A 22,482-nucleotide genomic window follows, 5' to 3' on the forward strand; every position below is an offset into this window, starting at 1 on the left:
GCAATTAAATCGAAAACATACTGCCGCAACCCATTCTTTCCATGTTGTTGATTAAACAGTTCAGCGGCTCTCGCAGCATAACGTCTATTTCCATAGTACAGTTCAATCAACTCAACCCTCTCTTCAGTTGTGTAAACCATTGTTTCTTTAGCAACACTTTACGTCACTCACTACTAGTAATAATGTATATATAATTTTTAACATAGAAATGAGAAATAGAAACAGCATTTTTAACCATTTCTCAATTGTAATAGTCCTCTTATCAGAGAAGAACTGAAAAACCAACAAGAGAGTAGCGTAAGAAACAAATGAAAGAGTTCCAAATACATTCCAACTGAGCAGTGGCGTACAACAATTTGTTGCTACTAACAACATTGTAAAAGTTGATTATTGGAAAGAACTTTTTTGAGTACATCCAAATTTAAAAAAATGTACAGCATTTCTTAGAGAATTCCAAGGTCTTTCAAACGATGTACGACTCGTCCCCCATTCCCTATTAAAATTCCAAGGGTTGTTCATCCTTCTGCTCCGGGTTTGTAGTGACGATGCTGTAAATGAGAAAAAAACTGTCCCCCACCCAAATGAAATCGACCTGTCTGGGCGTTTTTTCGGATATGCAAGATCAGTACCCAAAACCTCCATGTCAAGTTTTCGATGGCCCACCCTGTATAACAACACCCTATGTCGATTACAAACTATCCAAAACATCATTCTCAAAATATTATCTAGAAGACTTCACTTTACGGAAAAACTGTACAGTATAGGAATCTGCGATGCCTATACTCTTAATAATGTCCAGTATGGATGTTTATAAATACACAGATTTAAAAAACATCGAATGAAAGACTAGATCAGTGGAACATCTCTCCAACAAAGTACCAACATTCAGGAAAAGCCACACACACAGATATATTTTCTATTTTGGTTCAAAACTCTATAACATGCTTCCAGTTTGAAAGCCTGTGCGACGAATCTTCCAAGTGGAAGACGTTGCACAGGTGCCTGATGGTTTTACTTCAGCTTTGTACGCGGCATCAGCTGGGTTAATTGTTGTTGTTTCGTTGGGTATCTGTCACATGTACCTACCTACGTGTAGGTTCACATGAGAAGTAAGTGTATGAGGGTATGGTGTTTTCACCTAAACTTGAGCATGGAAAGTCACAAAAGAAGGAACCACATACTGAGTTGAACCTTATGCACTCACTGATGGGTTGTAATAATATTATTATGTATAATATATTATACTAAATGATATGGAAACAAGCAGGAGAGCTAACTAGTTTTATTTTCAATTATTATCACAGTTGACGAAAAGGCTTTGAATCTCTCTAAACTGTGGTTACAAATGACGAACAAATGGCTAATTCATTCATTCAATATTATGTTGTCATCAGAAAGTTACTGCAGGAGACTCTTAAACGTTTATCCATGCAACAGAATATTTTTATAATACGTGAACGGTTTTTTTTTTCAGCAAAGAGTTGAAGAAACTGGCCCCCGTATACTATTTGAAGTGCATCGTACTCATCATAGGCTCCTTGGCGTCCAACCTATCATTTGCTCTCATCATCCTGACCTACATATGGACCGGACACTATACGAACGCTGGAACTGTCTTCTTCATTGAAGCCCTCTTCCGCAACATCAAATCCTTCATCATAGCTTCAATCCCTTTGGGTATATCCAACATATCCGAAGTCTACGCTTCCCTGAATAGACTCAATGAGTTTTTGAACTCGAAAGAAGTAGCATCCCCACCAAGGGGCATCGCCCAACCCAAAGTGTATCTCAACCACGTCTCAGCAAAAGTCAAGGACTCTGAGGTGCTGACCGATGTGTCTCTGTCAGTGGAAAAGGGCCTATATCTGGTGACTGGAAGTGTTGGTAGTGGAAAAAGTTCGCTGCTGAGGACTATCTTGGGAGAGTGTACCGTCGCCAGTGGACAATTGGCGGTTGACGGCAGTATTTCCTATACCGCCGAAGATCCCTGGTTATTCCCTTCTACAATCAGACAGAATATCCTTTTTGGGCAGGAATACGATGAAAAAAGGTACAACGAGGTTTTGAGAGTATGCGCCTTGAAAGAAGACCTCAGCAAATTTGAGAACGGTGACCAAACAATAGTAGGGGATAAGGGTGTTAATTTGAGCAAGGGTCAGCAAACAAGGATTAACTTGGCAAGAGCCGTCTATAGAAACAGCGACATCTACCTGTTAGATGACTGCTTGTCGCATCTAGACAGCCACGTCAACCTCTACGTCTTCAGGAAGTGCATTATGGAGTTCCTGAAGACGAAGATTGTTATACTTGTCACCACCAATATCAACCACATCAAGCTCGTTTACGGTCATAACTTGTTATTCATGAAGAATGGGATAACGCTTTCTTTGGAAGAGCAGCAGGAAACATTGGAAAAACGGGTCACTTATTATATGGATGACACAGATAACAGCTATTTTGAAGAAGAGAGGGACCAGGAGGTTGAAAATGAGATTCACGACGTTGTTTCTGAAGAAGCTGAACTTTTGCCTGTGAAAAAAAGTGTAGGAGATAATTTGTACCATGAGGAAAAGCGTTCTGGAAAGGTCAATATTGGGGTGTATATGAAGTACTACCGGTTTGCTGGAGGATTTTTTCCCTTATTATTGGTGTTGGTAGTTTTCGTCACTTGTCAGTTTGCTGCAGGTTTATCAGAGAAAAAGCTGTCTGAATGGTGAGTAACACAGTTGACTCACTATAGTTAGACTTCAATTTGAAAAAAATTAAAAAAGAAACTCAGAAATATCTTCAAATGAAAACTTAGATCAGTACTTCTGTTCTCAGTTGCTTGATCAAAAGTTTGTGCACACCACTGAAAGCTTTGTTATTATTGGAGATACAAAATTGTAGTAGTTTTTTACGTTCATTCAAATCCAAGAAACAAAAAAAAAACATATTTTCCACTTTCAAAGTGAAAATAAGGTCTGGAGTTTTGTATTCGACGTTTCGGTTCCCATTTTGGAACCATTTTCAAGAATTGGATGAGTCTTGACGCCCCAATATGCCTAGTCCCCAGGTCGCATCATGAGTTCTCTCTGAGGTCTCTATCTGCCTACTTCTTAGATTGAACTGGGGTGTCGATGGGTGTTTATATTGACGGAAGCTACTGAAGTGAAAAGGTGGGGGCGGGACTTCAGGTGATCACTATCACCGGACGTCTTGGTGATCTTTCTGTCCAAACAAACGTGATGACGGTCAGATACTTTCAACTGCCTGGAAACCCCTGAATTCCCGATGCTCACCAAGACGTCCGGTGATTGCAATCACCCGATGCCCCGCCATCACATTTCCATTTCAGTAGCTTCTGTCGATATAAATACCACCGAATTCCCATCGACACCCCAGTTCAATATAAGGAGTAGACAGACTGAGGCCCCGGCACCAAGTACATCAAATTCTTGAAAATGACTTCAAAATGGGAGCCGAAACGTCGAATACAAAACTCTAGACGCGGTTCAGCCCGAACTCAGAGACCTCAACTCAAACAACTGTTACATAGCAACTACGCAATGTTTCATGATGAATTTCACTAGTTCGGACTTCCATTGTCTAATATGTAAAATGATTTGAAATCCCCGAAACAACTGAAAAAGAAGAATTGAAAATAAATAGCTGAAAATAACAATTATATTAGGCAAAAATAACCTGAAATGAAATAATAGTGAAATAAAATAGAAGTAAAATTAAAACGATTGAACAACAAATAAGGAAATACAAATAAATATAAATAAAAAAAAATCAACCGAAGGACGAATTCTTTACACAAGATGAGGGACTGCCAATGGGATCGCCACTTTCACCAGTCATAGACAACATATATATGGAGTGGCTTGAAACTCTGGCCATTGAAGAATCCCACAAGAAACCTCGGGTCTGGTTGAGATATGTTGACGACACTTTCATAATATGGAACTAGACGCCTTCCTGAAACACATCAACAGCATAAGACCTTCCATCACTTTCACAATGGAGAAGGAAATCCCACAACGAATTGCCATTCTTAGACGTTTTGGTGAAGAGGACCGACAATAAGTGGGAAACATCTGTATACCGAAAACCCACTCACACGGGTGTGAGTATCTGAACAACGAATCCAACCACCATCAATCAACTGAAAGAGGAATCATCAAGATTCTATTAGACCGTGCTTTCGGGCTCTGTAATACGAAGAAAGGTCTCGAGAAGGAACTAGACATCATCAAAAATGATCTTCAACGAAATGACTACTCCAAAGCGATGGTAGAAAAGACTTTGGCTTTCGCAAGGAAGAAATACCGTCACAACCAGTGCTTGTACTTCCCTACATCAGAGGATTATCGGAGAGGTTGAGAAGAAATGGTTCCAAGTACAACATCAGAACCTGCTTCAGATCCGGTAACACTATCCGTAGCAGCCTCACGAAAACCAGGCCACCAAACGCGGGCTGCGATTCCAAGAATTGCATTTATCGAATACCCTGTGAGTGCGGAAAATCCTATATTGGTGAAATCAAGAGGCCATTAAATGTTCGCATTCCCGAGCACAAGAAACACACCCAGCGAGGGGAAACCAGCAAATCAGGAATAGCAGACCGTGTTTGGACCCATCAACACAACATCGAGTGGTCCCAAGCTGAGATCATACACAGAGAGGAACATTGGTTTAGGAGAAAATTCAAGGAAGTCGCATACATGCTGTCCAACAACGTATTCAGCCAAGCTAGCGTAGAGATACGCAATATATGGAAACCCATCATCAAGCGAAAAATGGCCAACTCCCGCCAAACGGTCATCTCCCACTGAACCAGTGAAGCGGAAAATTGGAAAGTGGGGATAAGTGAAAGTACTCGAACGACTCATAAATAGTCATCTCTCGGAGGAATCAGTCCAGTCATCACCCGAAGACGATTGTGGATACCAACAATCGAAACGTCGTCAACTAACGTGTAATCTCTTAACTTTTTATTGATTTATTTGTATTTCCCTATTTTTTGTTCAATCGTTTTAATTTTACTTGTATTTTATTTCACTATTATTTCATTTCAGGTTATTTTTGCTTAATATAATTGTTATTTTCAGCTATTTATTAATAACTCTTTTTTTTCAGTTGTTTCGTGGATTTCAAATCATTTCACATATTAGACAATGGAAGTCCGAACTAGTGAAATTCGGCATGAACTTTGATGAGTAACTATCGACATATGAACAACGAAATTCACTAGTTTATGAGTGCTGCCATCTTCAAGTTGATGTCAGAAACTTTTCAGACCACCCTCATCGTTCATCTTCTTTATATTCAAAGAATTGGAAACTTCCCTGAACTACCTTATTTTTCATTTCACCCACAGACATCAGCACTGAATTAATAGCCAATGTTTTTTGTTTCTTGTATCCCAACGACACCGTATCTCCAATATTACCATGGTTTGTTTGGAGGTGGCTGACAATATTTCATGGTGAATTTCATCAGTTCGAACTCCAATTATCTACTATGATATAAAATGATTTGAAATCCCTGAAGAAACCAATAAAATTGTAAATTAAATTAAATAACTGAAAATAACAATTACATACATTGGACCAAAACTCTACAATTCCTTACCGCCTCCACTAAAATGTAAAACAAGTTATACTAAACTGAAAATAGAATTGAACACAACTACCACAGATTGAAAACAATACTGACTAATTCACCATACTGCAATCACTCAATACAATGTCACAAGCTGTTGTTTCTGTATCTTATTTCGTATTTGATGCTCTTGTTATGCTAAAAGACAGCTCATCATTTTGGTCGTCCTTCTAGAACTTCCCAGAACCCAAATAGCCACGATCCTTCATAGATGTAATTTATAGTTCTCTAAAATAAGTTGTAATGGTTTATATTTTATATTAATCTGAATTGAATAAATTCTAATTTGATTGAATTGATTTGATAATAAGCAAAAACCGTGGAATAAAATTAAAATGAAATAGAATACAAGCAAAAATTGAAAATTGAACAATTAGAATAGAATGAACATTGAAAGATTTCAAGATAAGTCGGTGACATAACTTGACTTAAAAATCTTTCAATTTTTATTTTTTAAAATTGTTTAATTTTCAATTTTTTGATTGTATTTTATTTTATTGTAATTTCAATTCAGGGTTTTCGCTCACTATAATTGTTATTTTAAGCTATTCATTTCGATTTTCAATTTCATTGGTTCTTTCAGGGATTTCAAATCAATGAATTGATGGATGTAGTTACTACGTAGTAGGATATCATTATAAAGAAAAGAGAGTTGAAACTTTCTTTGTTTTTTACCACTTTATTGTAGTTTAATGTATAATTTTGAAAGTGTCCTTATACTTAACTTTAACTTCAGTTAAAAATAAAAGTGGTAAAAATATAGAAAGTTTACATTCTCTTTTCTTCATTATGATTTCAAATCATTTTATATCATGTTAGAGAAGTCCAAACTAATGAAATTCAATACCATTGTTCGTGAATTGACTTCATATATTTTTTTATATGTTTCAGGGTTAATATTGAACCAACCATAACAGATCTAGTACGGGCAAATGAAACGAATTCAACTATATTCAGCGAAACTATTTCAAAACGAAACCATTATCTGAACCTTTACGCCGTTTTGATCCTCACATCAGTTGTTCTCACCTTCGCTAGAACCTACCTGACATTTTTCTTCTCGATGAAAGCTTCGAAAAACCTCCATGACTGGATAACACATTCAGTATTGAATTCGTTCATGACATTCTTTGACGGTCATTACATTGGAAATATCATCAACAGATTTTCCAAGGATGTTGGCACGATTGACGAGACTATACCTCTCATTGTTTACGAGATTATGAGGGTGAGTTTTCCAGTTATTTATATTGTTAACCAAACAAAGATTGAGGTTGTTTTAGACAGGTTTGTTCATACTTTATTCTCAATAGCTCTTTGCAAGTCCTTCACGATTTGTATAATTCTGAAATATAGAATAGCGAGCGCCAAACGGGATGGCGAACGATCGCGCAGGTATAAACTCTCCCAACTGAATTACTATTGGATTACGATAATCCCCTTGCCGACCAGTGTCGTACCAATAATTAGTTTCAATCAGGGTAGCAAATGGAACATTGTAATTTCTTTTCATATTTCATTCAATATTACAGGTAGTTAGGTTGGATTAGGTCCAAAATAAGTGGGTCTATTCGACCCTCCACCGCAACCCGCAAGGGTTATTTATTGTGGCGCACACCTATTCACACTCGACCAAATAGTTCACCCCTACTGTAAGTAGTCCAACTGTGGTATCAAGCCTTGGAGTGGACCAATCCCGGAAAATTCTGACAGAAGTCCAAAAATCTTCTTGCCATCCAGATGTTCAATCTGTATTTGGCAAAGCCTGAAGCGATGCCAATGACAGGTTCTGGTCCGATGAATCTGCTTGCCGCACTCTTCTTTGCAAGGGAGTCAGCAGCCTCATTGCTTCGGGAATCCAGACCAGAGACAATCTGTTAGTCTTCCTATCGAGGAGAGTCATTTTTGGAAATTTGCTACCAATTCAGACGTTGCTCGGTGGGAGCCAAGAGCTTCCAACGCCGCTTGACTGTACGAGAATATTTTTATTGACTTGTGTATGAGGTTGGATTCTTCCAATCTCTCCGCACACAATTCAATAGCATACATTTCCACTTGAAATACAGTCGCATAGGTTCCAGGCAGGTTGATATCTCTGTCCTGAAAACACCTGCGCCAGAACCGGAAGGTGTTTTTGATTCATCTATGAATCAACAACTATCTGCTCTTAATATGTCCTCTCGAAGGATAGGTAGTTAGGTTATGTTAGGTTAGGTCAGCTTAGATTAGGTTAGGTTAGGTTACGTTAGGTTAGGTTAGGTCCAAAGTGAGTGAGTCTATTCGACCTTCCACCGCAACCCGCAAGGGTTTATTGTGGCTTAAAGATAACTGGTAGTCCAGTTGATTCAATTTTTGTATAATGATACACTCTTGGTGACTGGTTTCTTTTCCAGGCGATAGAATAAATATTCATTGACATATGGAGCTACAAAAACAGATGACAATAAAACGGACAGAACTTTTTGAAACAGTCCATTCATATATGTAACTCAGTGAAAACAACGATAGAGCGTTTTAAAATACTACTAACGCCATCTATTGTCAATATTTATAACTACAAATTATTTTGTTCGTTTAATATATTCGTTCCATTAGGTTCGAACTGATACATTTACATACTTCATCATCCCTTATTTTATCCCCTTAGGTATTTTATCTCCTTAGGTATTTTCTTCCCTTAGGGGTGAAATTTATCAAAATCCTTCCTTAGGGGATGCCTACGTCATAGTAGCTTTATGCATGCAAAGTCTCAGCCCGATCGGTTTAAAATTGACAAAGTTTCATAAAAACTTTCATCCCCTATTTTATCCCCTTGGGGGTAGAATTGATCAAAATCCTTTTTCAGCGGACGCCTACGTCATAACATCTACCTGCATGCCAAATTTCAGCCCGATCCGTCCAGTGGTTTGGGCTGTGCGTTGATAAATCACAATGTCAGTCAGTCAGTCATCTATGAGTTATTATATTATATTGCGTTTAGAGAGTGGTAATCGTGAATCATCCTCACGACGTGTGTTGTATTTTTGGAAATCTTCATTTATGAAAAACAAATCCCTATTTTTGAGCACATAAATGCTGATTTCAAATACGTAGAGGCCTGTACAGGTCAGAATTTCAAATCTTTTGAAGATTTCTCGACAAGAATAGTCTTTTCTCACACTAGCAATACACCTAATGATTTTTTTCTGTGATACAAGGACGTTATTCGACAGTGTATAGTCTCCCCATAGGCAAATATCATACCTCAGTCGACTTTCCACTTTGCGAAGTATACGTTTATTTATTGTTGTTGTGTCAAAACAACTCTGAGATTTCTGAACATATAGTGAAGAGATGAAAGTTTGGAAATCAGGAACTTGCAATGTTTTTTCCAATCTAAATGTGAATTAACGAATAGTCCTAAGAATTCACAGCTGTTATTTATAGGCAGAGGGGTGTTATTTAAAATTATATAAATATCTATAATGATTATGGAATTTCACGAGGTTAGTTTTGTCTGCATTGAAATAAAGAGTGATTTGATTAAACCAAGAAGTTAGTTGGCATAGAGCAGTTTCACAGGTTTCTTTTAGTTCTATTTGATTTTTGTTGGAAATCAGTAGAGAAGTATCGTCCGCATGAATAATCATCTCAATATCTGAAAATGAGTTCGCAATTTCATTTATTACGGAATGAATAGAACAGGGCCCAAAATAGATCCTTGTGGAACACCTACGTTAATATCGGTATTGGCAGATGTAACATTACGAATTATATTATTTTGACGATGTTTCAGACTCACATACTGAGAGCGACATCTTATAAATGATACTAACCATTCCAGACAAACACCTCTAATACCATAGTTATACAACTTTGATGAAAGACCATCGTGGTCCACACAGTCAGAAGCTCGACTCAGGTCACAGAAAAAGCTCATTTGGACCTCTCCTTGTTCTATATGGTTTATGAGATTGTCATAGAACTCATAGATTGCGCTAGTTGTCGATTTACCAGGTGCTGACTATTTGTCAAAATATTATGTTTATTGATAAAATTCATCAGCCTGTCCAAAAATTCATATTCGAAAACATTCGAGAAACTACTGCAAATCGTTATAGGTCTATAATTTTGTAAGTAATCGGGACAGGAATGACTTTTCCTTTCTTGAGGGTTGTGGGAACTTTTCCTGATTCGAATGAAAGATCCAATGAAAGTGTCAAAGATTCTATTATAACATTCATAACTTTTTTTAAAACGAAAGTGGGGTATTCCATCTGGACCTGCAGATGTTTTATTTTTCAGCCTATCAATGAGCAGATTGAATAATTCATTAGGTGAAAACGGTCTGAGAAATAAAGAAGGAGTAAGAATTTCTTGGGTGTTGTTTACTGCCATACTGTTTTGTAGTTCATGAGACCAATATTACCAATAAAACAATCAGATATTTCTCTCGGTTTGACTGTAAGTGGACCAAATCAAAATCTTTCACTCAATAAATTCGAATAATCTAATTTTTTTTTTCAACTACTTGAGTACTTTCATTCTCTTGAAAAATCTTGACAGGGTTTATTTTCGTATCATTTTTACTTCAACATCAAAATACACTTTTTCAATGTAAAAGTGTGCCGAAGTAGAAACGTAATGATTACAAATATTTTTTATTATTTTTCAACACAGTCTTCCTTGTCGGCAAACTTTCAATTACTGTGTTTTTTCACAGGGAACCCTTCAAGTGTTGTCCATAATGTTTTTATTAGTTTCGGCACATTTAATTTTCCTGTTACCGGTAGTCATCCTGATAATCCTTCTATACTTCCTTCGAAGATTCTATATTTCAACTGGAAGAAATATCAAGAGATTAGACGCTTCTAGTGAGTATTACAAAACTTGTCATAGTTGTCATTACAATCAAGTCGTCTTCCTAAGCATAGTTTCCAAATCTGAAATTCAAACTTTCAGCAAGAAGCCCTTTCATCGGCCATTTCAACGCCACCATGGAGGGATTGACCACTGTCAGAGCCTATGAAAAGGAACCTCTGTTAATAGAAGAATTCGATAGGCATCTGGACCACCATACGTCAGCTTATTATATGATGATATGTACCAGCAGGGCGTTTGGATTCACCATAGATATGATTTGTTCAACTCTTCTTTCAGCAGTGGTGGTCCATTTTGTATTTTTCAACCCAGGTAAATACAAATTATCACCCTGAACATTTTTTTCACGTAAATCGTGTGAACAATTATTACATCTCAAACCGAGCACTGAAACTAGTTGTTAATATGTTTTTTTGTTAACCAACGATCGCCCTTATGAACAACAACAGTCCGAAGTCGAAACTGAAGAGGTTCTAAATATAAATAAACCTGTTTGATGCTCAGTTTGGATACCATTTCTGCATCCACTAAAACTGAACTTGCAGGAATAAGTGGAAGTAAGCAGAGACATTTGCTCCTAGGTAGACGCTTTTCTACAAGATCGTTAGAAGAATCATAGCATGCTAAGATATAAACAAGGTCGCTACCGCGGTTTCTGCATAGCCAAGTACCAAATACCACTGTTAAGACCTATGATCACGAATGTTTCGTTTTTTGGAGTGCCAACATGGCTTTCGAAAACATCGTTCAACGGAAACAGCAACACTCGAATTGGTTCAACAAATCCATGATTCAATCAATGAGAAAAAAGTCGTTGTGGGATTTGTTTTCGACTTAAGTAGAGCTTTCGATACTCTGAGTATTGAAATAATTTCTAAAAAACTCTTCAACATTGGTATCAGAGGCAATATCAATAGGCTCATCGTGTTCTTCTTGAGTAATCGATATTCCAAAGTGAAACAGAATAATACATTATCTGACGAGTATTCTGGAACACCAGGGGTAATATTCTTGGTCCACTGATATTTTTACTGTATGTCAATGATTTTCCTGATTACATAAGTTATGGTAATGTATACCTTTATGCAGATGATACGTCTATCATCTTATCGAGCAAAACATCAGATGAAATGAATACCCAAGTCAACACTGAACTACAAGAATTCACTGAGTGGTGTTTTGAAACCAGATTAATTGTTAATGTCAATAAGACTGTTTGTAATTTTTTCAACAGTTACAATTTTTTTTAATTTGACTTGTAATTTTAATTGTGCTCGATTTTCAAATTGAATAAGATTGTTTGGGTTTGTCTTTCAAAATCATGTGATAATCAATAATTAAACTTTTCATGGTAATGAAACAATTTCACATCAATAATTCTACTGAACTCAACTTATCGCATTTTGAAAATGAAGCTCTACAGCCATATCTAGATAAAACATAACATTAATTAATTGTATTGAATTTGTATATACTCCTCAAAGTCTACATAACTTCACCTTCAATTTTCTCAACGAATCTCCGAGATCAACATCTTGTAGAAAGTTTTTAGGAACAATGATTGAGTCCCTTTTCACATGGAGAGAACACATAGAGTTCACATCTTAGAAACTGAATGGGGGATTAGCCACTTAAACTGACAGAATATTCGTAAAACAAAAGGCACTGATACGATTGATTTTTAACCTCGATTACAGAATGTCGTGTAGAGGAATATTTCAAAAGGATAAAATACTAACTGTGGCAAGCATATTTATTTCAAAACTGATGACATATATCAATGAAAATAAAAGGCACTTCGACCTACGATCGGAAGTACATGAATATAGTACTAGAAAAAACTATATGCTCACAACTCGAAAACACCTCTATACAAAATATGAAAAGTCTCCTGTGTTTATTGGAACGAGTATTTATAATGAATTGCCAAACAGTGTAAAGACACTGCCACCAATTGCCTTCAAACAAAAAGTTCAAGTCATTTTATACACTTTCATACACTTGACGAATTTTTACTTGAAGTTGTAAATATTTAATATTTTTTACAATATTTTTTATTTCAGTTTATTATATTTCATTATGTACTGTATATATATATATATATATATATATATATATATATATATATATATATATATATATATATATATATATAAAACTAACAAATAATGGGGCTGAGCAGCAAATGAAAGAGTACTCTTTAAAGTTTGTCCAAGCTTTCGGAAATTTAATAAATTGTTTCCATCATCAGGGATGCTACAATATGATGGTGTAAGTAATATTAATATATAATTATGAGTGGTTAGACTTACAACTTTTTGAGGATGTTTCATACGGTGGTCATGTAAAATATTGGACACAACATGATGGATGAACATTGATACAATACATTTATAAAATGTATTGTATCACATATATATATATATATATATATATATATATATATATATATATATATATATATATATATATATATATATATATATATATATATATATGTGTGTATATATATTATACATATAAAAAGTAAATACATATGTATTTACTTTTTATATGTTTCCGATCAAGATTTTATTTGACGTATCCCATCTATGTGATGTAGCACAAAGGATAAATAAATTCTATCTATCTATCTATCTATTATATAACAGCCATAATTGCTAATTGTTGAGAAATTGTTCGAGTTCAGCCTATTCCCAAAAAGGGCACGAAAAATTTTTCAAATAACTATAGACCAGTAGCTTTACCAGTAATATCAAAAATCATGGAGAAAGTCGTAAACCACCATATTCTCAAATATTTGGAAAGCTTCAACATCTCGAGTGATCATCAATATGGCATTCGGAAACGAAGATCAACAGGCGACCTTCTGTATGTCAAGCATATCGCAATCGAGAAACATAGAGAATCAAGAGCTGTTGCGCTTGATATTTCTAAGGCCTTTGAACGTGTGTGGCATGAGGGTTTGCTGGCCAAACGTCGATGCTATGACTTGTCGGATCATTTCTGGCACATCTTCACCAGCAGCAGGAGATTGCATATCTTAATGAGGATCTAGAAGGGATTTTGATTTGGGGTGAAAGTTACCAGGTTCAATTCAATGCCACAAAAACTCAGGTATCAGTTTTCTCCAACAATATAAATATCTCCGAACCGAATATAATTATGTCAGGTCAGACAATTTCGCTTTCTGCTTGGATGAGTTTGTTGGGGGTTGAAATGGACACCAATATGTCTTGGCACAATCACGTCGCTGGAATTGCGAAGGCTGCTTCTCAAAAGCTTGGAATACTGTTCCGAACCAGAAAACTATACACACCCCAACAACTTTTGATGCTTCATTAAACTCATATTAGACCCTATTTGGAGTGTTGTTCTCATGTATGGAACTCTGCCCGCAAACATACCGTGAACTTTCTGGATTCCATCCAGAAAGAGCCATCCGCCTGATTGAAGACGCGAACATCATGTGCAACTTTGATAGCCTGGAACATCGAAGAAAGGTTGGAGATTTGTCTCTCTTCTATAGATACTTTCACTGGAGGTGTTCAAGTGACTTGGTACATTTGTTTCCACCAAGAGCGGTACATCTCTGAAATACGCGACGGACTGTTGCTGCTTATCGTTTAGATGTTCAACTCAGTACACCTTGAACTTCACTGTTTGAGAACTCCAATCCAATGTGAATCGCTACTTTCTGCACAGGCACCGCTCTGATAGCGCTTTAAGGATTTTTCTGTACTGCTTGTATTTTGTCTTAAAGAAAACATGTCAAAGTTCAAAATAGATATATTGAAATTCACTCTATACCTTCTTGTTTGTATTTCCTGAAATTGAATTTCAGATTCACCTGTTGGATCAGTCGCTCTGGCGATTTCACAAGCTAACGCTCTGATGGGACTGCTTCAAGGTACTGTTCGAATGTACTCTGAAATTGAAAACAATATGACTGCTATAGAAAGAGTCCTCGAATACTCTGACATCGAAACTGAGAACAGAAAAAAAGGACTCGTTAAGGACAACTGGCCCGATAAAGGCATGATTGAGTTCAAGGATCTTTCGCTCACTTACACCACGACAAAGCAACAGGTAATTCTTTTCGTCTATTTTAGGTGGAGTATTGTCAAAAATGTGATGAATTTCTCAAACTTCATGAAAGTTCATTATAGAATTTTCACTTTTCGCCAATGAAACAATAATTCCTTGGAAAAGTATATCCGCGGCGTGATGGAATGGCCAGCAATATCACCGGATCTGAAACTACTGGATTCATTTATGAGGACATGTGAAAAATTAAGAGTATCAAACTGAACCAGATAGTTCAAATGATTTGAAGATACGCATGAAACCTTATTAAAACCCTAAATCCATTTCACCGGAAATGTTGAGTAACGTGAGAAATAATTTCAACTATAGGCTATAAATACTTGTTTTACATTTTGAGCATCTGCTCAATTAATACTGGAGTTGATGCTTATTTTATTATGAAGTGTCTTGATAGAATTGAAGACTTTTTGTCGCTGACGAATGTTTTTGTCAACAATGAAATTTTCCGTCGGCAGGCGGAAAGATCAAAAGGTTTCGGTGTACTTTCTGTCTGTGTTTTTGTGAACAGAGCTCGATATGTGAAAATGGTCGGCGACAACAAGCGACAATAAGAAGCAATTATTCAATTCACAATTAACTTTAGGTGTATGACTTCATGTGTCATTATTACTTTATTTGAAGTTTTAGTTTGTGGTGGACATAAATTTCGAAGATCTCAGTACTTCATTCTCTCCTATGTCATCATTTATCAAATCTGCCATAATTTGATCCGTTCCATAATCTGTTCGTCTTCTTAACAATGATCTCATCCGATATCTTGGTTTTTTTGGTTACACAACAAAAGACGCGATTCAAAGTAGTTCTTGTCTGTGTGATGGAACTCAAATTGTTTCAGAAACTGAAACAACTTTTTTGTTTCTGTATCAACTAGTCGCAAGCGAGTCAGTTTGGTGGAAATCCGCCTTTACGTGAGAGAGTGAAGAACGTACTATTTGAAATGGAACATTTGTCGATATTCACATACTTCAGGTCACATTTTTCTGAGGCATCTGAAAACCTATTATTAGTCGAAACGATTTCAGGCCTATTTAGGCAACACTTCATTGTGGGATTGTCACTGAACACTTCAGAAAATCGCAACAAGTGTTTCACTAAGCAATAGCTTCCTCGGACGTGTTTATACTGCTGAGCAGGCCTGTTGATTATTGTCAGGAAAAAAAGCTATCTACAATGTTTATTTCAGTTCGATGGTTCACACTGCCATCATATGTCTCATACAATATTTTATGTATGTTCTTTCCACGAGCTGATTTCATCGTAACATTCATGTTTTCTTGAAATTTGTCGATAAGAATCAGACAATGAAGTACAAATGAGAGATTATTACTGATTAGTTTTACAGTTCCCGCACAACGAATTGCCATTCTTGGTGAAGAGGACCGACACTGAATGGGAAACATCTATATACCGAAAACCCACTCACACGGGAGAGTATCTGAACCAGGAATCCAACCACCATCAATCGATTAAGAGAGGAATCATTAAGACTCTACTAGAGCGAGCTTTCGAGCTCTGTAATACAAAGGAAAGTCTCGAAATGGAACTAGGCATCATCGAAAATGACCTACAGACTTCAGCTTAAAAACAGCAAGAGTCTCGCAAAGAAGAGAAGCCGCCAATTGTACTTCCCTGCATCGGAGGATTGTCAGAAAGGATAAGAAGAATTAGGTCTCTTATCAGGTCCAAGTATAACATCAGAACCTGCTTCAGATCTGGGAACACTATCCATAGCAGACTCACGAATACCAGGCCACCAAAAGGGGACTGCGATTCCAAGAATTGCATTTACCGGATACCCTGCGAGTGCGGGGTGCGAGTGCGGTGAAACTAAGAGGCCGTTGAAAGTTCGCATTGCTGAGCATAAAAAACACACACAGTGAAAAGAAACCAATAAATTAGGAATAACAGAGCATGTTTGGACTCATCAACATAACATCAAGTGGGCTAATGCTGAAATCATTCACAAGAAGGAACACTGGTTCAGGAGATAATTCAAAGAAGCCGCGTATATGTTGTCCAACAACGCATTCAGCCATACTAGCGTAGAGATACGCAATATATGGAAACATCTAATCAAGCGGAACACGACCAACTCCCGCCAAACGGTCAGCTCCCGCTAAAACCGATGAAGCGGAGAGAGGGTAGAGAGAATAGGTGAAAGCACTCGAATGACCTATAAATAGTCAGATCTCGGTGGAATAAGTCCAGTTATCACCCGTAGATGATTGTGGATACTAACAATCGAAACGTCATGAAGTAACTTGGTTTGGAATCTTTTAATTTAAATAAATTTTCATTTCTTGTCAATATTTTTTTATTTTTCATCTCGTGTTAATAGTTCAATTTTTTGGTTGTTGCTTGTTTTTCATTTCATTGTAATTTCAGTTTTTTTGCTTAATATAATTGTTTTTCTTCCAGCGAATCTTTTTAATGTTTACAGATTCTTTCTGGGATTTCAAATCAATTTATAGCATATTAGTCAATGGAAGTCCGAACTAATGAAACAGTTTCACTGATAAGGAAGTCTGCAAAAATATAATGAAATGATATTTTTTTATATGACCATTGCTAAAATTACCCAACGAATAACAGTTTCACGAAACCCAAAGATTGAAAATTTGATACTGACTAATATTTTTCAATTTGAAACAGGTTTTGAAGGGTCTCAACTTCGTCCTGCAGCCTAGAGAAAAAATCGGTATAGTGGGAAGAACGGGAGCAGGAAAATCATCTATAATTTCCAGTTTATTCAGATTATATAACACGGAAGGCAATATCATTATAGATAATATTGACACAAAAATGTTGGCCTTAGAATTTCTCAGATCAAATATAGCCATTATACCTCAGGATCCCATTTTATTTTCCGGTAAGTGATTATTTCCATCACAAGGAATCAAATCAAATTAAATTCATTCTCAAAATAATGTACAATTTGTTGAGTGATTAGAATTCAATTATTTCGAATGCGTAACCTTCACCTGGGCATTAGAATGCATGTATTTTGTTGAATTACTCATTCATATAAGAGTTCTATAAATATGTAGATTTTATGGAAATGAAAAAGAAGTTGATATGAGAGTTGTGTATATGCTGGTATGAGAAAAAAATCTTGTGGTAGGAACTGTTTATTATTCAATGTTTGGAATTTATTTCTTTTTTCAGTATATATCTTGTCGACTTTTTACAGTTTTCGATTATATATCGTTTGAGGGCATATTCGAGTTTAATAATTTTCTCCATTGTTTTCAATTCCACTAGATGTAGGTTGTACAGTTTCGGTTGAATTTTTGGTAATGACTTTTCTTGTAAAGTAATATTTCAATAATTATATTCTAGAATGCTCAGTTATAACTGTTCTTTGAGTAAAATAGTTGTCAAAGTTCGAAAACATCCATACTAGACACTAATATAATGATCTTACGATGAGTAAACTAAATTAGTCTATCGATATAGTTAATACGTTGAGGTTTATATATCCTGAGTTATCTCCGATGACTGGATATTACCACTACGTGAAGCGTATTTATGTTGACTCGGGCACTTTGGTGTGCTAATACCTGTAATGGAGGGTGGTACATAATAATCCCCCTAAGAGAAAAATGTTGTAACAGCAAAAATATCAAACATTCCATAAAGTTCTAATATGTAATAGCAAGCTGGTTTTTGATATCCTACAAATCACTGATCATAGGGGTAATTAAACTATTGTAATTTTTTTCATTTCGTTTTCTGTAAAAGTTTAGGGAAGGATCATTTTGTACAACCTGGTGTCCAAAATGATCTTCAGCATGGGGGCAAAACTATCCCCCAAGATCATTTGACCCCTTTAATTACAAATGGAAAAATATAAAAAAAAAATTAACATTTTTTTTTGTTTCTTATTATAGTTTTATTACGAAAACAGTCTCTTAATTTCGGAGGAACTATAAAAGAGATCGAAAATTGTCCTTAAAACCACATCAACCTTGTAATATCGAACAAATCAGTCTAAGTAACCTAATTTTTCGATAATAATAATAATAATGGCTTTTATTGAAGATTCCATGCAATTACAACCAATCAAATGGCAGAATTCAATATCTGCGTATGATTATCATCGCAGAGATTGCTATTTTCTCCAAACGGTACTTGTACACTTGAGTGATTAGGAAATAAAAACAAGATATACATTATCAAAACGATACGAGCTAATCTAATAATATCAGATGATAATAATCTCAATAAAAATATCTTTCAATGAATCAAACATATTTCCAAACTGAAAACCATAACAATCTGCAAACTCTAAGAAACTTTCAAAGGTAGATAACTGATTTCTTATTGGTTGAAAAAATATAAAATACCAACATAAAACACATATTATATCATCTTCTCTACAAGTTCTTGTGTGGTTTTATAAATTCGGTTGTTTCTAAACAGAACTGAACCTATCATTCTGACAAAAATCACACGAGAACTCGTCAGCATCATACGTAGCATATGCATTTGCAGCATACTCATCGTGTCCCCATTTCAAGCAAATAATACATCTGATCCAGCCTTCTTTTTTGTCTTTAGCATAGCTTCCTTTACAGAATAGACATTCCGTATCGTTTTCATTATCACTCTCTGAAGATGATTCAGATATTTCACGTCCCTTTTTTTGTTGGCTTTGGTTTTCTTTCTTTTCCTCTGCTGTTCTCTTGAATGTTTTCTTTGTCTAGTGATTGTCCTTCAGAAAGTTATTTATTTTTTTTAGCCGTGACCTGCAGGTTTTCATGACTGAAGTTTCGTCTACCACTGCGGGTAGCATTATCAAAGGCGATGTGCCATCGGTCGCAGTATCCAAGCTGGTTCTCAAGTTGTTGTTCCTGTCGTTTCGACCGCGTTAACTACGATGCTCCTATTTGATTCTGGTTTTATATCATTATTAGTGAGTGTGGCTTGGTTTCTCTCAATTGGATTACCTGTTTGTGTACCTGAGAGTAGAGGTAGCCAGATTTTATTGGTGTTCATTGCCCGGGTGCTGCTAAAGGTTTTTTGGGGTCCGCAGCTGACCTTAGACTTTGCCTGATAGTTTTGGTTCGCCTTAAGATTGGTTTCACGTCGTGTTTCTCTAAAATTCTTCCAATCCGGTCTATAACATTTTCAACGTAGAGAAGGAAAGCTTTTCCCTTGACCAACCCGACTGAGGTTACTTTGATGTTCTCTCTTCTGGATCGTATGACCCGCTCGAATTTTCCTTCGCTGTACCCATTCCCTTCGGAGACATATTTCAGGTGATTGAGTTCCTCAAGAGGACTCTCAGGTACACAATTATGTCGTATTCTCTGCACCAACGTTTCAATTACACCTTTCTCTTGTGGTGACTGATGGTTAAAGTTTTGTTCAGGTTCAGGTGTTGGTTTTCTGTACACTCTGTGGTCCAATGTACCATCTTCACGTCTGTCCACAGGAACATCCAAGAAGGCTATAATCCCCTGGGTTTCTCGTTCCATTGTGAATTGAATTTTTGGGTCGAGAAAGTTCAGATATGAAAGAAATTTGTTTAGTGTTTTTTCAAAATATAACCATACCAGGAACGTGTCATCAACAAAGCGCTGCCAAAAATATATTTTCACTTCCGCTTGCTCGGAGGCACTTTGTTCGAAATTTTCCATGGAAAAAGTTTGCCACCGTCGGAATTATTGGACTGCTCATAGCAGTTGTTTGGTGTTGTTGCTTATGATACAGATCGATACTCACCCATTTCAAACTGGAACTTGATGGTTGCAAACGTACTTTTCCTTGAGTGAGTTAAACGAAACGTCATTTCTATCAGTTCTGAACTGACGTGACACCATGATGAAAAGAAATGAATGAATAACACAACTACACATGCAAATATTTCTGACATAACATGATATCCTTCCCATTCCCAGGTACCATTCGTTCCAACATAGACCCAACTGAAAGGTACTCGGACGAAGTCATATGGAAAGCCATCGAAAAGGTAAATATAAAACGTCTCATCTCGAATCTACAGGAGAAAATCTCGGACCACGGCTCAAACTACAGCTCCGGACAAAGGCAGCTCATATGTTTAGTGAGAGCTCTGGTCAGCAAGAGTAAAATTATCGTTTTGGATGAAGCCACGGCCAATATGGACCCAGAGACGTGTGGATTACTTCAGTCTACTATAAAACAGAATTTCGCGGAATGTACCGTCTTGACGATTGCCCATAGACTGAATACTGTGTCTGATTCTGATAGGGTGAGATGGCTGTATTATATGAATTCAATTTTTTTATTCGTGTAATTAGGCTTTTAGAGCTCTTTTGGAAAATAATAAATGAATTGGTAAGATAAATGAAGGTTTTTTTTTTAGGTTATGGTTGTTGATCACGGACAAATCGTTGAGTTTGACACTCCAGATGCTCTGTTAGGAAACCAAAAAGGAGTTTTCTACAATATGTTCAAGCATTCCGGACTTCTTGAATCATGAAAACCACAAGACTGAACTCCTTTGAGTTGGGACGAGTTATCTACTTTTGTTGATACTTATAATTCTTAGTTTTATAATAAATATTAATGAAAAGTTTATTCTTTGATTATATTACTTTTATTCAAGTTACCATGTTATTTCATTTGATATTCTTATCGTGAATTATTTTTGTTCGATTCTGAACATTGAACAAATTTACTCCATACCGAACAAAAATGAAAGATTACTGGATTAGGTAATGAATTCGAAGTGTACGGCCATAGGAGACAAAGAAGATGGTCAGTTCGAATCAAATGAATATCAGAGACATAGTCAATAACGGAAGCATCAATGTTGTAGTTCTAGACTACGTTGCTTTGATGCAAAATATGCAGTTTTAGATTAGGTTGCATCTGTCATCAAGAATGAGACGTCAATTTTTTTGACAATTCTTTATTGACACAAATTTTACCTTAATGAAATAAAAATGATTCGTGAATTGAACGAAGATGACTAGGGAAGATGAGTTGAAATTCATGAGATCCTCTCGGAACGCATCCCCACAAAGCACTAGATATTCATGGAATATTCCCTGTATATCATAAAACGAACGTATATATTCCAAATATTCATAGAATATTCTTGGAATATATACATTCCTTTAGAATATTCATAGAATATGCTTGAATGAATATGGCAGGATTATTCCCGAAAGAATGTGCATAAAATGTCTATAAATGGATTATTCTCTCTTGAATATTCTAAGAATATTGTCGATCGAATATACCATATGGTATATTCTTATAATATATCCCCACGGTATATTTTGGAATATTCTATACAATGGAATTTTGAATTATCTTATATTAACGTATTCAAATAATTCAATATTATTAAAAACAAAAATATTTGAAGATCTTAATCGAATGCATAACCTAATGTATATAACCCTAATACTGTTAACCAGTTTTGAACTGAACGCGAAGATTCTGGATGAATTGCTCCAACAGCAACTGTTGGAAACGACAAAAAAATTTGAATGGGCCAATAAATTAACCAATTGCATCAATAAATTGGTTAATTCTCATCCTATTTGTCTTTTTGTATTTGAAATTATTTAATTACAAAGCGAAAAATCCTGGAAACAGAGAAATGGGGAAGTGACGAATTGGAGTAAACGTTTCTCATTGGTCAATTGAAGTGTAGCGCGCGACAGTCGAATAAGCTCTGTGAAAGCGGCTGTCCCTTAATGCATGGTACATTTGCGTTAAATTCGACATTTGATTCAACATGGCGGTTGACGTGGCAGGTTCGCGTGTGTAATGCATGGTGTGTTGGTGTTATTATCAAAGTATAATTCTGTCACGTTCAGTGTACCATTTATAATTTGGGGTTGTCCAATTTGCAGTACAGCGAATAGT

At 36.1% G+C, this 22,482-nt stretch overlaps 1 protein-coding gene across 3 annotated transcripts in view; it reads left to right on the plus strand.

Moving 5' to 3' along the window:
* LOC111512414 (probable multidrug resistance-associated protein lethal(2)03659) overlaps positions 1–21,211 on the plus strand; it is a 75,083-nt gene extending 53,872 nt beyond the window's left edge. For all 3 annotated transcript variants that reach the window (XM_074174996.1, XM_074174995.1, XM_074174997.1), the window contains 8 exons: positions 1,475–2,713; positions 6,541–6,877; positions 10,352–10,502; positions 10,591–10,821; positions 14,354–14,598; positions 17,269–17,485; positions 20,520–20,851; positions 20,966–21,211. In XM_074174996.1, the coding sequence (XP_074031097.1) occupies positions 1,475–2,713; positions 6,541–6,877; positions 10,352–10,502; positions 10,591–10,821; positions 14,354–14,598; positions 17,269–17,485; positions 20,520–20,851; positions 20,966–21,082 (2,869 nt within the window). In that variant the 3' untranslated portion in view covers positions 21,083–21,211. The remainder of the gene's footprint in view (positions 1–1,474; positions 2,714–6,540; positions 6,878–10,351; positions 10,503–10,590; positions 10,822–14,353; positions 14,599–17,268; positions 17,486–20,519; positions 20,852–20,965) is intronic.
* Positions 21,212–22,482: the final 1,271 nt, after the last annotated feature.

The sequence above is a fragment of the Leptinotarsa decemlineata genome, unplaced genomic scaffold, assembly GCF_025532065.1.
Source record: "Leptinotarsa decemlineata unplaced genomic scaffold, Ldec_3_MD MMD2_tig00000882_RagTag_RagTag, whole genome shotgun sequence".
Taxonomy (NCBI): Eukaryota; Metazoa; Arthropoda; class Insecta; order Coleoptera; family Chrysomelidae; genus Leptinotarsa; species Leptinotarsa decemlineata.